Source organism: Sphaerodactylus townsendi, linkage group LG05 (genome assembly GCF_021028975.2).
Source record: "Sphaerodactylus townsendi isolate TG3544 linkage group LG05, MPM_Stown_v2.3, whole genome shotgun sequence".
NCBI classification, from domain to species: Eukaryota; Metazoa; Chordata; class Lepidosauria; order Squamata; family Sphaerodactylidae; genus Sphaerodactylus; species Sphaerodactylus townsendi.
The window spans coordinates 78,489,027-78,504,181 of NC_059429.1; the positions used below are offsets into that span (position 1 = coordinate 78,489,027).

Here is a 15,155-nt window from a genome sequence, read left to right on the forward strand (position 1 = left end):
GATGGTGAGCTACATAAGGCCTGTGGGCTTTATCTTGCCTGCCAAAGTTATTTCTCCCCACCTTCAGCCCACACCAACATGACATGTTTTTGCCCATGGATCAGTCATTTGGGGAGGGATTCTTCCTGGAAAAGCAGTGGCAAGCTGGAATGGAGCCTACAGACATTCAGTTGTCTGTTCACAACTTAGGTTGACTTTGGCTATGTCTTTAACACATCAGAGCTTACAATATTTTACATGTGTGATGCTCACCACGTACACAATAATATACCAGAAACACATCTTCCCAGACATTTCCATAGCATACTTAAAGATGAACTGAAATAATGCCACTAAAATGATGGCGTATGATCTTTAACTGAGTCATCGAAAATGATCAAAAACACATCCTTTTTAGGTATGCACTGAATATCACATGCACACACACGTGTCTCTGAAGCTGCAGTTACGTTTAATGTGTCTTGGTTTTATCAACAATATTTCAACAACCGCCTTATGAATGAACCAAGGCTTGGCATTCTGAATGACTGAATTGATTCTAACCAGAATCTCTCCCTTCTTGGGATCAAAATTCTAGAAGGCAAAGTGAATGAAAATTAACCAATTGCATTCCTCGACTGAATCTCCATGTTCATGCTGTAACTGAAATGCCACTCTTACTCTGCCATTCACAGAAGAATTTCAAATACCTACAGTTATAAGCTTTTGTCACTGGCCTTTCTGAATTCCCCTGCCTGTGTGAGCATGGTTTTCCTTAGCATCAGCTACAGACAGATATCTCTGCTGTACACCCTGCAAAGCTGTGAATTGGGAGGGTGACATTTAATTTAACTGTAGTGCACAACAATATGGCATCATAATAAAGAGGAAAAGAGGACTGAGCTAATTAAAAAAGGACGATCTCTTATCTCTGAACAAACAAGCAGTAAACTCCACTGACATGTTTGCCCAATATTATACCCACTTTGGGCACATGCCCCACTTATATTTTGTGGAAGAGTTAGTCATGAGGTCAATGCTCCAAAAATCACAAGGAGTCCAAAGGCACCCTTAAAGAATAAGAAACTCATTTTGGCATAAACTTTTGTGAACCACAAATGTCAGCCTGCTCATTGTAGAGGCTGTCTCACAGAACTGGCAAGTATCTTGTTCTGCTTCCATCATGAACCCTGTTCTTCATCAGTTTCCAAGGATCACCACATATAAACTCAGAATTCAGGGGGTCAGACCCATCTAATAAATGAATAACCAGAGAACCCACTCATAGTGCATTACTTCCTCCTCTTCTGCACTGCCCTGGACACCTAAGACTGCTCTGATATTGTCAAATCATCAGATGTACAACACATGTTCAAAGAAAGTCAGTTTTATGGAGAATTATCCTCAAGTGGTCGATTCTATTCAAATTAAAAAGTAATTTGGAGGAAGAAGTTTATTTGGCAGGAAAACTGGAAGCCTGAGCAACAAAGTGAAAAACTGACAGAATGTTAACTTCAGCTGCTGTATTAAAGCAGACCAGGGCAGCCAACTGGATCAGCCTGTAAAAAAAGAGGTCTGCCATTTGGCCATGAAGTTTCAACCAGTTTTAAAGTGATCTACTCAGCTTATTACTGAACAACATAAAACCTACAACAGGAGAGTATCAGCTTAAAAAGGCTGTTAATGCCAAATAGTCAGTTAACTATTTGCCAGTGTTTAAAAGGAAGAGTTACTGAGGAGCTGGCTGCCCATGAGAAACAGATCTGCAATCATGATTAGATTTGCCCTCTTTGAGGGAAAGCCATGTCTTCTGCAAAAAAAGGATGACTGAGATCTTCTTCATATGAGAGACAGGAAGCTGAACTAAACAGTATTTTTAAACTATGTGTTTTAGACTCAAATTCACAGCATCATCCACACTATCTTACCTGAAACAGAAACTCTCATGATTGCCTCCAAAGGCCTGTTGTTATCCAGGGCCCTGCTCAGACGCAGCTCTCCAGTGCTGTGGTTCAGAAGCACCAGTTTCAGTTCATTGCCCTGTTCAAAACTATAGGTAAGATTATCAGAGACATCCGGGTCATAGGCCGGAATCATGCCTATCACCCCTGTAGGGAAACTGCTGGACTTGTTTGTGATGTAGTTATTGAAGATGATTTCAAAGTTCTTCAGGACAGGTACGTTGTCATTCTTATCCAGTAAGCGGACATGCACAGTAGCCCGACTCACCAGTGGAGCTGATGTGGCCTGTACCACAATGACATATTCAGACTTGGCTTCATAATCTAAATCCATCAGTGCTGTCAGTTCTCCTGAGAAGATGTCAAGCTGGAAGACCTCAGGAATGTTACCCTCTACTATCTGGTACATGATCTGGGCATTGGTGCCCTCATCTGGGTCACTGGCTGTGATCCGAGCCACCACTAAACCAATGGGGCTATTCTCCTCAATGAAGATGTCAAACTCATCCCGTTCAAAGACTGGAGGGTTATCATTGACATCAAGGACTGTGATATGGACATCAACGGGAGTTCTCAAGGCTGGTACACCCTTATCAACTGCATATGCCCTAAGCTCATACAGGGGGACATTCTCCCTGTCTAGCCTACGCAAAGTTCTAACAATGCCTGAGGTGGATTCAATTATGAAATCTCCATCCCCATCATCTCCACCCTGAAAGGTATAGAACACCCTACCATTCATGGCAGAGTCTCGGTCAGTAGCAGAAACCTGCAAGACACTAGTGAAGGCTGGGACATCCTCATATACAGAACCTTGGTAGCCATCTCTTAAGAACTGGGGTGCATTGTCATTTACATCAGTGACTAATATTTCCAGGTAGGTGGTGTCTGATTTCTGTGGGATACCATTGTCCCTGGCTGTAATTGCAAGAGTATATGACACCTGATCCTCATAATCCAGTTCCATCTGGGTAGTGACAGCACCAGTGTCCATGTCAATCTTAAACTGAGGGATGCTGTCTTCCATGAAGTAAGTGATGCGAGCATTCTCCCCAGTATCCTCATCTGTAGCACTAATGATCACTACTGTGGTGCCCACGGGCCGGTCCTCATTGATGTTAACAGTATAATGGGAGCTCTGGAACACTGGACGATGGGTGTTGGCATCAGTCACATTGACAAAGACTTGTGCTGTGTCCAACCGAGTACCATCAGAAGCTGTGATAGTAAGCAGATACTGGCGCTCTAATTTGTAATCCAAGGGTAGGGCCAAAGTGATAAGACCACCACCACTCTGACTGGTGATGGAAAAGCGGTTACGGGTGTTTCCATTGGTGATCTGGTAGGTGATGACACTGTTGACATCCCAATCAATAGCAGAGACTGTAAGGACACTGGTGCCTACAGCAGCATCTTCATTCAGACGCACAGCATATTCCTTTTGGGTGAATTCAGGATTATTGTCATTAACATCCAAGACAGTAATGCTGACACTGGCTGAAGAAGTCATTGATGGGATGCCATGGTCTCGGGCCTCAACACCAAAATTGTAAAAGTCCACCGCCTCACGATCCAATTCGGAGGCTACCACTATCCATCCTGTGTTGTTGTTGATAGTAAAGGGGAAATCAGAGCTCGTGTCAACCAGAGCATATTCTAGCCGGGCATTCTCCCCAGAATCTGCATCAATGGCTTGGATGTGGATGACAGAATAGCCAACAGGCACATTCTCTAGGACTGTGGACTGGAAAGGGGTACTGACAAAGATAGGAGCGTTATCATTTACGTCCAGCACCTGAATGGTCACCAGTCCACTGATGTTGGAGAGCGGGGGCCTTCCTCCATCCTGGGCCCTAATGCGAAGGGTATATTCTTTATTCATCTCATAATCAAGCTGGCTGACCACGTCAATGTTGCCTGTCTGGGCATCAATGTAGAACTGCCCCCGAGTGTTGCCACTCATAATGCTATAATGCACTAGAGCATTGCTACCTTTGTCACGGTCTGTCGCATTTACCCGTAGGATGTGAGTATTTGAGACCACATTCTCAGGTACCTGCACCACATAGCGTTTCTCACTGAACTGCGGTGAGTTGTCATTGTCATCCTCCACTGTGATGTGGATTGTGGCTGTGGTACTACGTGGCCCAGGGTCTTTACCTTGGTCATTGGCTTCCACTATTAGCTGATAAGACTCTACAGTCTCTCGGTCAACCAGACCATTTGTGCGGATGACCCCAGACTTTGGATCGATCTCAAATATCCTGTTGGACCCATTACTATTCAAGATACGGTACAGGATGTTGGCATTGGGGCTGGCATCACCATCCGTGGCTCTCACCGTCAACACTTCATAGCCAACCTCCAGGTTCTCCCGCATGTTCTCTTTGTATTCTTGCTGCTCAAAAACAGGATCGTGGTCATTAGTATCACTGACTGTGATTGTGAGGGTGGCCAGGGCCGTGCGGCGTGGCACGCCGTGGTCGGTGGCAGTGACACGGAACACGTGGGTGCTTTTGGTTTCTCTGTCCAGCTCCTCCACTGTGGTCACCGCGCCAGTCTGGGGGTCAATGGCAAAGAAGCTGTTGGAACGGCTATCAAACAGGGCATCCATGGAGTAGTCCAAGCGGCCCCACTCGCCCTCATCAGGGTCTGCAGCCCCCAACAAAATCACAGCAGTGCCGGCGGGCCTGTTCTCCGGCACCGACACCTGGTAGGTGGGCTTCTGGAACTGCGGGCTGGCGTTGACGTTGCGCCTCCGCCGGCTGCTCCCCGGGTCCCGGCGGCCCCCCTCCGCCAGCCACAGCTTCTCCAGCTCGCTCCGAGAGGAGCCCAGGCCCAGGCTCCAGCGCACCACCGCCGTCGGGCCTTCCTCCGCGCAGCGCTCGCACAGCAGCCCCAGGCGCAGCGGGTGCCCGGAGCGGAGGCACGTGGCCCGCGGCGGCGCCAGGATCAGCTCCCCGCCGCGGGGGTGGGCCCGGAGGCTCCTGCCGCCGTCGCCGCCTCGCACCCTGCACCGCAGGTGGCAGCCTTCCCACGCGCTGGCCGGCGGGAGAGGAATGCGGGAGCCCGGCTCCAAGCACAGCGCCCGGCTCCGTCCCCTGCGGAAGCGACCGCCCGGATCCTGGGCCACCAGAAGGCGGCTGAGCAGCAACACTTGCCCGCCCGCGCCCTTAGCCGCTGCCGCCGCGTCGCCGCACAGCGGCCCAAGCAGGTGCGCCCAGAGGCCGCGGGCTGGCGACAGTGCCGGGCAGAGCCACAGGACAGGCGGCGCGGTGCAATTGGGCTGCAGGTCCGGCGGCCGCGGTTGTGTCCCGGAGGCGCTGGGAGCGCAGAGCGCGGGCGGCGCGGGGCTCTCGGCTTGGGACCGGGGGAGCCCCAGCGCCAGCAGCAGCAGGATCAGAGCCCGGCCCGGGGCGCAGCGGCCGCCGCCCATCTCCCGCCGCCGCCTGCAGTCCGGCCTCCGCTCTGTCGGTCGGTCCGCGGTCAGCAACTGCGTCTCATGCCAAGAGGGGGATCCGGGCAGAGGCGCCCGCCGGCTCCCCCGGTCAGCAGCCCCAGCCGGTCCGCCGCCGCCGCCGCCGCGTGCGCTCTCCCCGCAGCCCGCTCCAGTCTCGCTGCCTGCCAAGCAAGCCCGGCTCGGCTCCGCTGCGGCAGCGCCTCAGCCAGGCTCATTTCCATCGACCTGCGGCTCTTAAAGGAGCCGCGTCACACTTGCTGCAAGAGAAGCAGCCGCGCGGTGGGGCCATCCCTTCCACACCGCTACATCCTCCCTCAGTGGCGGCGGCGGCGGCGGGGCAACTTTGAATCGGGGGTCGTATCCGCCGCTCGGGTCTCGGCACACCCAGCGTGTCTTTACATCCGCACTCTTGCGAAGGACCATAGCCAGCAACCCAGCCGCCGTCCTCTGGGGATTATTATAGGCACCCCTCTCAGGTAGTCATCCTCATCCCTGTCCCCCTCAATAGCCAAGGCTTGGCCATATTCCATCAGCCTCTTCCACGGCTAGTAGCTGGCGCCCATTCTCCTTCTAGAAGAGCAATCAGTTGTCTCTCCTTATGTTGACAAGTAGCCACTACTGGGCTAGCTAGGTCAGCCCCGCCCCCAGGACCAAAATAATGGCCTGGGTTTATTTACCTTGTTTGCAAGGAGAGTCTATGAGCTACAGCCAGGGATCACTAAGGCTCATTCCACAGGGGCCAAAAACAGCTGTGTGAAAACGGTGTGAAAATGGTGTAAAGGGGTTTATACTGTTTTCACACTGTTTTCACACCACTGTTTTTGGCCCATGCGGAATCAGCCCAAGAGTTATCTGGTTTCAGTGCCAAGAAACACACAAAGCAATTATTTAAAAGTGTGCATTTAAGCATATGAAGAATGCCCTTCTAAACAACCAGGATTTGGTTTTCCTGTCATTTTTCACTAAAACACCACTTGGCTTCCTATGCTAGTCATTGATTTGCCCAATGCAACCAAAGCTCAGCTCTGGAGAGGTAACAATGAGGTGCTAAAAGAGATGTTCTCTTTGCCTCAATCCACCATTTTCTTTGCAGAGGGCCTGCTTGAACCAGTCCACTCAGGACTGTCATCCCATTACACTCTAGCAAGTCCAGCATCTCACCACTGAATGACAAAGCCAGAGTTACTGCATCCTTTTTCCATTCTATATTGCTCCTGTCCAGTGGGGACCAGAAATAGACCTCAACAGCTTCTGAACTGGCTCTCTGTGCTATGTTTACTTGAACAGCTGGAACAGCTTCAGTTGCTTGCATAAAATCTCAAAGCACATAGAAGCTCAGTTGTGACCAAATACCCCTCTTCTTCCTGTAGAATGCTGTGCTGGTAGATCTGCTCCTAAAGAGTCATGCCCACAGCGGAGCACTCCACAGGAAGAAAAGGGGTGTTTGGTCACAATTGAGCTTCTATCTTTCAGTGAGACAAGGTATAGCTGGAAGTACAGAAGGGGGGAAATGACCAAACCTCCATGGTTATAGGGGCTTTCCAGAGCAAACATAAAATAGTACATTGCTAGAAGGAGAAAGAGACAACTTTTCACCGGTATATCATCATCCTTACTTGATAGACACAGCAACAATTTCCAGTCAACTTGGTTCTTGTTGGCTGTTGTGGGCTTTCCGGGCTGTATGGCCGTGGATTGGTAGGTCTTGTTTCGCCTGCATCTGTGGCTGGCAACTTCAGAGGTGTTTCACAGAAATAAGTGTGTTACACACTGTGTCCAGTGAGAAGGGAATGTTTAGTTGGGTATATATTTAGTTGGGTATATATTGGGTATACCCAACTAAACATTCCCTTCTCATCGGACAAAGTGTGTAACACACTTCTCTCTTTGAAACACCTCTGAACATGACAGCCACAGATGATGAAGAAGAAGAAGAGTTTGGATTTATATCCTCCCTTTCTCTCCTGTAGGAGACTCAAAGGGGCTTACAATCTCCTTGCCCTTCCCCCCTCACAACAAACACCTTGTGAGGTGGGTGAGGCTGAGAGAGCTCCAAAACGCTGTGACTAGCCCAATGTCACCCAGCTGGCGTGTGTGGGAGTGCACAGGCTAATCTGAATTCCCCAAATAAGCCTCCACAGCTCAAGCAGCAGAGCGGGGAATCAAATCTGGTTCCTCCAGATTAGAATGCAACTGCTCTTGACAACGACGCCACTGCAGGCGAAATGTTAGGAACAAGATCTACCAGACCCCAGCCACATAGCCCGGAAAGCCCACAACAACCAGTTGAGTCCAGCTATGAAAGCCTTCGACAATACATTGGTTCTTGTTGGTACCCAAGAGAGTGATTTCACACAAAGGTGAAAATAGTTGGCCCTAGTCCATTAGCCTTCTCTAGGATGAATAACGAGGAGTTAAGACCCAGGGAGCATACATCTGGCTTACCCAGTCAGCACAGTTTAAAGCTCAACAGAGATACTGCTTGTTCGTATGTCCAGACTGTGAAGAGTGTCAAACACAGAGACTGTTATTCCTTGCTTACTTTAGGAACATTAAACCTTTGATTACTGCTAAAATCAAATGAATAAAAAACACCAGCTGCTGTGAGATACAAGCAGGCCTCTATTGACCTGGCCTTTGCTATTTAAAGAATCTCTGCAGATACCATCCCAAATCTAAATTCCATCAAGTGGCATGAGAAGCATTAGAACACCACTTCCACGTGTCATCCATTTGCTAACAATAAGCTTTTGCTATGAATTAGCCTTTTGGGACCTGTGAGCACATTTGGACTTTTGAGAGGGAGAGATGAGCGCCACCCCAAAAAGGCTGCCAAAGGCCAACCACATTACCTCTCTCCTTGCTTTGCAAGGAATTGCAGAAGGGGAATGAAAACAAATGAAAGAAAGCCCCACTGAAAGAAGGGAGAAAGCCAGAGAAACCCCTTGCATATGAATGAGGGCAACCAATACCAAGCCCCACCCACTTTTCCAAAAAGCTTCGAGAAGTCCTGGTGAGCACCTTGATGTCCATAGGTACCATGTTAGGGACCCTGGTCTACCAGGTTGAAGGTAGGTGGGTAAGAGAACATAAAACCACACACTGCAAAAGTAGTATAGATGTAAATAGACAGTTTTTAAAAGTATGAGCTAACTTCTGGGCATATTAAGCCAGAAAGGGCTATGGCACTTTGTCAATCAACAAGGCCTGCTCCACGGAGGCTGGTTCACTCACTGTGATCCAGTCTTTTTATCTCTGACACCATAGATTGCTGGCCTGAGTTCTTCGTGTTCCTGACTGGGGGGGGGGGGGGGGGCCGGCAGGGGGACAGTTTTGGAAGAGAAAGAAAGTCTTTTGGATTGTCCTCTCTTTTCAAAGAAGTTTTGTCAACCACTTCAGGATGAGCTCCACGGGAAACTGGGAAAGATCAGAATGCGTTCAGCTAACGAGCCTGTATGAGTTTTGCAAATGTCTAAAATAAGAATTTAAAAGAGCAGCTATATTGGATCAGGCCAATTGTCCATCTAACCCAGCATCTTATTTCATACAGTAATCCACAGAAGTCTCCAACGGCCTTCAAGCAAGACACAGAGATGCCAGATCCTTCCCCGCATTGTTGCCCCCAAACCACATTTGCCAAAACTCACTGTTCCAGTGTATGGGTGGAGAGCACAATACAGCCACTTTGCTGAAGCTAAGTGGAGCAGAACCCGGTTGATGCCTGCACAGGACATCTCCAGAGAATTCTATTGAGCTGTCTTTGGTTCTATGAAATAAGTAGATTCCACCTGCAATGTCACAGTATCTATGATGAGTGAATCACATGCATTAGTAACTGTGGAGTGGGGAATTGCTTTGCCATAGGAGCCAAGAATCATGTGCGCATTTTGGTCATCTGTCCTCTCCATATAAGTTGGTGACACACATATACCACGTTAAGACTATTATTGGACCAGCTGGTTTGGACAGAGATGCAGTTAGCATTTGCCACCATCACATGGTGGGGCAAGGCTATGCATAGTGACCATAAAACCACAGGAGCCAACTTAGGAGTGGCAAGCAGCTCCTCTGAGCAGGTGAAGAATGAAGGACAGGCAAGGCCAAGGAAGCATTCAGAGGACTCACCAGAATACATGAGAATACGTGGCTTTCGTCCTGAGCACTGTCTGTTAAAAGGATCTGAAATACCACGGGTGGAAAACTTTCTGCTTGAGATAGCACCCATCAGGGTAGACTACACTGGGCTAGATGGCCTGAAGATCTGATGTCATGAGGTCGCTTCATCTGGATGGGTCTCTCTACTGTCACTCAGTGGTAGAAGGTCCTTGATTCAATCTCCAGCATTCCCAGTTAAAATGGGGGAAGACCACCTGCCGCCCCCCCCCCCTCGCACAAGCACTGCTACCAGTCAGAGTATGTGCCCATTTGATAGTCTGATTAAGGAAGGCAACTCAATGTGAGTAGAACTCTTAGAAGTCATTCATTTGATTGGAATTCAGTGCACTCCTAAGAGCCTTTAGGGATTCTGTTGTAGAAACATGTGCCAAATAAAGTGCTTAAGCAGAATTGCACAGGTTAAGCTGGACAGCAAGCAGCCTTACACAGTCAACATTCTATGACTAAAACCTCCCTTTTCCCAGTGGACTTCTCCAATGTCAGGGGTGGTCCTGATCATTAACTGGCTGAGACACAGTTTGAATTCTTTCTTTCCATTCTGTCTCAAGCTCTCTCCCCTCTTTACAGTGACTTTCACAGCACATTTTGCTCCTGTATGTTTTTGCAGCCACATCCAACCTGCTTGTACAAGAGCTGCCACTGGAATGGAGCTTCTTAAAAGGGCAATGGCTTCTGCATTCTGAGAGCCCCACTCGCTGCAGGTGAATATAAAAGAGAACACATCCCTTTCTTTGGACTGATTAATGAAGAAAAGCTGATAGTCTTACTCTATTGAATGTGCTGCCAACAATAAGCAATTGTTCCCTGGTTGAGAACTCGGTGACTAACAATCACATGCACTAGTTAAAATCCACACTGCACTTATAAATAAAGTTGAAAGTAGTCCCCTGGGCAAGCAATACATACAAGTCAAAAGGAAAAAAGCAAGAGTATCAGCAGAAATAATAGTAGCCACTGAGTGCACAAAAAGACACTGGCTTCATTTTCTTTTATGTATAACAGTTATTGGAATGTAAATTGTTTTATAAGGTTTGTGCATTTTGTTTTTAAACAAATGTATATGTTGAAAGCCTCATAAAATACATGTATTGGGAAAGGGATCACAATAAACTTACGGTAATATTTATATTGCAATCTAATGCTTTCAAAGTACCTGAGATACAATTCCTAGTAATATTTCCAGCAGACCAGGAAGCCAGATCCATGGGGATTTTTTGGGGGGTGGGGTTGGGGCTTGGAAAATGATTGTCTGAGACTACCTAGGGAATTCCTACCTGTGGCAAATTTAGAAATAGGTGTGTTCCACCTCACAGGGTTACAAATGGGGCTGGCTATACCAATGCTCACTGGTAAGAAGAGAAAGGAAGCCACCTATTAGATTCTGCAACTTGTACATCTTTCCCTTTTCCATGGAACTTGCGTGGGAATCCCATGCAGAGCCCACTGGAAGGAGCAGAAGTTGCCCAGCAGCTGAGCCTGGATCTTTATAATGACTGAGATCTGAAGAAGAAGAGTTGGATTTATATCCCCCCTTTCTCTCCTATAGGAGTCTCAAAGAGGCTTACAAACTCCTTCCCCTTCCCCTTCACAACAAACACTCTGTGAGGTAGGTGGGGCCGAGAGAGCTCCGAAAAGCTGTGACTAGCCCAAGGTCACCCAGCTGGCATGTGTGGGAGTGCACAGGCTAATCTGAATTCCCCAGATAAACCTCCAATGCTCAGGCAACAGAGCGGGGAATCAAACCTGGTTCCTCCAGATTACAGTACATCTGCTCTTAACCACTAACCACTACGCCACTGCTGCAAGATCAGTATTGCAAAGACAGCTGCATACTGTTCCCTTATTCTTCAGTCCCTTTGCACCCATCAAGCAACTATGTTCCACATGTAGCTCTCACAACAATAACCAAAGAAAACACACTTGATCCATCACAACGTTTCGAAGGACTGAATGAGATCTGCACATAGAGCACAACCATCTCACCTCATCTCCCTCACTGCAGTTGAACATCTCCAGATATTCTTTCTGTCCTCCAGGAGAAGCATTTCTGGGAACATTTTGGATTGCAGCAGGTGTGTGGAGGCAGAAAAGTCATGTTCCATGGTCAGAAAACAATAAGTGGAAACACTCTGGTACTTCTAAGCCAAACAATAGGCTGCCTCCAAACGAAAAGTTGGCTGCCTGGACCTTTTATCCTAATAACAAAAGAGATAGAAAACCTCTGTGTTTCCTTGTCCTCACAGCAGCACACGCAGGCACCCTCAGCAGGTGTCATATGACTAAGTTGTTGTCAGTCATATAGGTTAAAAAGTAAAGCTTAAAAAAGACCACCCAGAACACGATCCACAAAATATCTTTTATTAGGACCAACCAAACGACACGTAATAGTGTGAACATCATTTGACTACACATATCATTAAAATACAATTTCATCTTCTCATCTGCGTCATTCAGCTTATTCTCTGTGTGTCATTTTGTCAGATATGTACAACTAACAGCATCTTGGATAGCAGCAAGAACATGAAAAATCTCTGCTACCAATCTCTTATTTTGTTGAAGGAAATCAACATCCCCCCAGCACAGAACAAAACAGATGCAGGAAACTCAACATCAAGGATGCCTCTGAACAAACAGCTCCTTGTACATTCACATGGCGCAACTGGAGGCAACGTGGCAGGTTTCCCTTAAACTCTTTTAAACTCCTGTCTCCACTCTAACAGCCAAGGAGCTTTCTAGTTGTGAGTCAACCAAGCAGGCAGGCTGACAAGCTGGAGAGCTCAATGGATCCTAGGGATACAGGAAAGAATGTTGCCTCTCCTCCTAGCCTACTGAGTGAAAACAAACAAGTTGGACATGGCATTCAGAAGAAGAATGGCTGTCAATTAATTACACCCTGGATTTAGGACCCATCCTGTAAGGGATGTGAGGGTACCCAGCAGCACCCAGAAGAATAAGAGCCCAGTAAGGGTGGGATCACGTGGATACCCTTTGTTAGGCCTGTAAAAGAGCTTTGGGAAACGAGGCACTACTGATGCATACACTCAGCTGCTGCTGGAGAAGGAATGAAGAACAACGGGACAGCTTCGGGAATCAGGTGCCAGGTCATCTCACTCTCACTGTGCGTGAGGGCCATGTCACAGGTTACAAAATTCCTATTTGGATGCTGCACTTTCAACTCTCCCTTTCTTAGGGCAGCCTACATGAAGTTCTTCTCTCCTCGTTTCCATTTCAGCCTCACAGCTATCCAGTGAGGTAAATTAAACTGAAAGACAGTGACTGGTCCAAAGCCAGGGTCATCTTAACAGCATCACAGGGCCCTGGGCAAAATAGTTCACTGGGGTTCCTACCAAAACAACAACCACTCACAGGAATGAAAAAGTAAATGGTTGATAAAATTAAATACGTATTTATTGGTAAACATTAACATTAATAGATTTCATTATCTTTAGTAAAACATATGCTAAATATGCATTTTAATAACAAATATTTATAGTTTAATATACTATTTATTTATTGACAGCAAGTCACAACATACATAGGTTAGCATGGGGCCCCTATGCTTGTGGGGGCCACAAGCAACTGCCCAACATGCCCATGTGTTAAGATGGCCTTGCCCAAAGCCACTTGTTACTGGTAAACATATAAGAGCCTAAGCCAGATCGACCCAGTCCAGCATCCTGTCTCATGCGATTGCCAGCCTGTGCCCCTGGAGGTCCAACAGTAGGGCATAGAGGCTGAGATCTTCCCTCTTGGCAACATGGAGGTTCCCTTTAGTCACCATGACTAGTAGCCACTGACAGACCTCTCCTCCATGAATCGGTCTAATTCCCTTTTAAAGCTGTCTGTGCCTGTGGCCATCACCACCACATCCCATGGCAGCAAATTCCACATTTTAATCACTCTCTCTGTTAAAAAGAACATAAGAACATAAGAACTAGCCTGCTGGATCAGACCAGAGTCCATCTAGTCCAGCATTCTGCTACTCGCAGTGGCCCACCGGGTGCCTTTGGGAGCTCACATGCAGGATGTGAAAGCAATGGCCTTCTGCTGTTGCTGCTCCCGAGCACCTGGTCTGCTAAGGCATTTGCAACCTCAGATCAAGGAGGATCAAGATTGGTAGCCATAGATCGACTTCTCCTCCATAAATCTGTCCAAGCCCCTTTTAAAGCTATCCAGGTTAGTGGCCATCACCACCTCCTGTGGCAGCATATTCCAAACACCAATCACACGTTGCGTGAAGAAGTGTTTCCTTTTATTAGTCCTAATTCTTCCCCCCAGCATTTTCGGTGAATGCCCCCTGGTTTTGGTATTGTGAGAAAGAGAGAAAAATTTCTCTCTGTCAACATTTTCTACCCCATGCATAATTTTATAGACTTCAATCATATCCCACCTCAGACGTCTCCTCTCCAAACTGAAGAGTCCCAAACGCTGCAGCCTCTCCTCATAAGGAAGTCGCTCCAATCCTTCAATCATCCTCATTGCCCTTCTCTGCACTTTTTCTATCTCTTCGATATCCTTTTTGAGATGTGGCGACCAGAACTGAACACAGTACTCCAAGTGCGGTCGCACCACGGCTTTATATAAGGGCATGACAATCCTTGCAGTTTTATTATCAACTCCTTTCCTAATGATCCCCAGCATAGAGTTTGCCTTTTTCACAGCTGCCATGCATTGAGTTGACATTCCCATGGAACTATCAACTAAGACGCCCAAATCCCTTTCCTGGACTGTGACTGATAGCACTGACCCCTGTAGCATGTATGTGAAGTTTGGATTTTTTGCCCCTATGTGCCTCACTTTACATTTTGCTACATTGAACTGCATTTGCCATTTCTAAGCCCACTCACCTAATTTATCAAGGTCCGCTTGGAGCTCTTCGCACCACCCTACATAATTTGGTATCATCTGCAAACTTGGCCACCACACTACCCACCCCTACTTCCAGGTCATTTATGATTAAGTTAAAGAGCACTGGTCCCAATACGGATCCTTGGAGGACACCACTCCCTACATCTCTCCATTGTGAGAACTTCCCATTTATACCCACCCTTTGTTTCCTGTTCTTCAACCAGTTTTTAATCCATAGGAGGACTTCCCCTCTTACTCCTTCATTGCTGAGTTTTCTCAACAGTCTCTGGTGAGGAACTTTGTCAAAAGCCTTTTGGAAATCCAAGTAGACCAGGGGTAGGGAACCTGCGGCTCTCCAGATGTTCAGGAACTACAATTCCCATCAGCCCCTACCAGCATGGCCAATTGGCCATGCTGACAGAGGCTGATGAGTGGAAACTTTGCAAAATTCCTGAACATCTGGAGAGCTGTAATCCCGCTGAAGTAGACAATGTCCACTGGTTCCCCCTTATCCACATGTCTGTTTACACCCTCAAAGAACTCTAGTAAGTTTGTAAGACAGGACTTGCCTCTACAAAAACCATGCTGACTCTTCCTCAGCAGGTCTTGCTTTTCTACATGTTTAACAGTTTTATCTTTAATGATAGATTCTACTAATTTACCAGGAACAGATGTCAAACTGACTGACCTGTAATTTCCTGGGTCCCCCCTAGACCCTTTCTTAAAGATTG

General features: G+C 47.4%; 1 protein-coding gene across 3 annotated transcripts in view; it reads right to left on the bottom strand.

Annotated features, from left to right (window-relative positions):
• The window catches only part of CELSR2 (cadherin EGF LAG seven-pass G-type receptor 2), a 133,993-nt gene extending 128,433 nt beyond the window's left edge, over nucleotides 1-5,560 (bottom strand). For all 3 annotated transcript variants that reach the window (XM_048499006.1, XM_048499008.1, XM_048499005.1), the window contains exon 1: nucleotides 1,908-5,560. In XM_048499006.1, the coding sequence (XP_048354963.1) occupies nucleotides 1,908-5,376 (3,469 nt within the window). In that variant the 5' untranslated portion in view covers nucleotides 5,377-5,560. The remainder of the gene's footprint in view (nucleotides 1-1,907) is intronic.
• Between the last annotated feature and the right edge of the window lie 9,595 nt (nucleotides 5,561-15,155).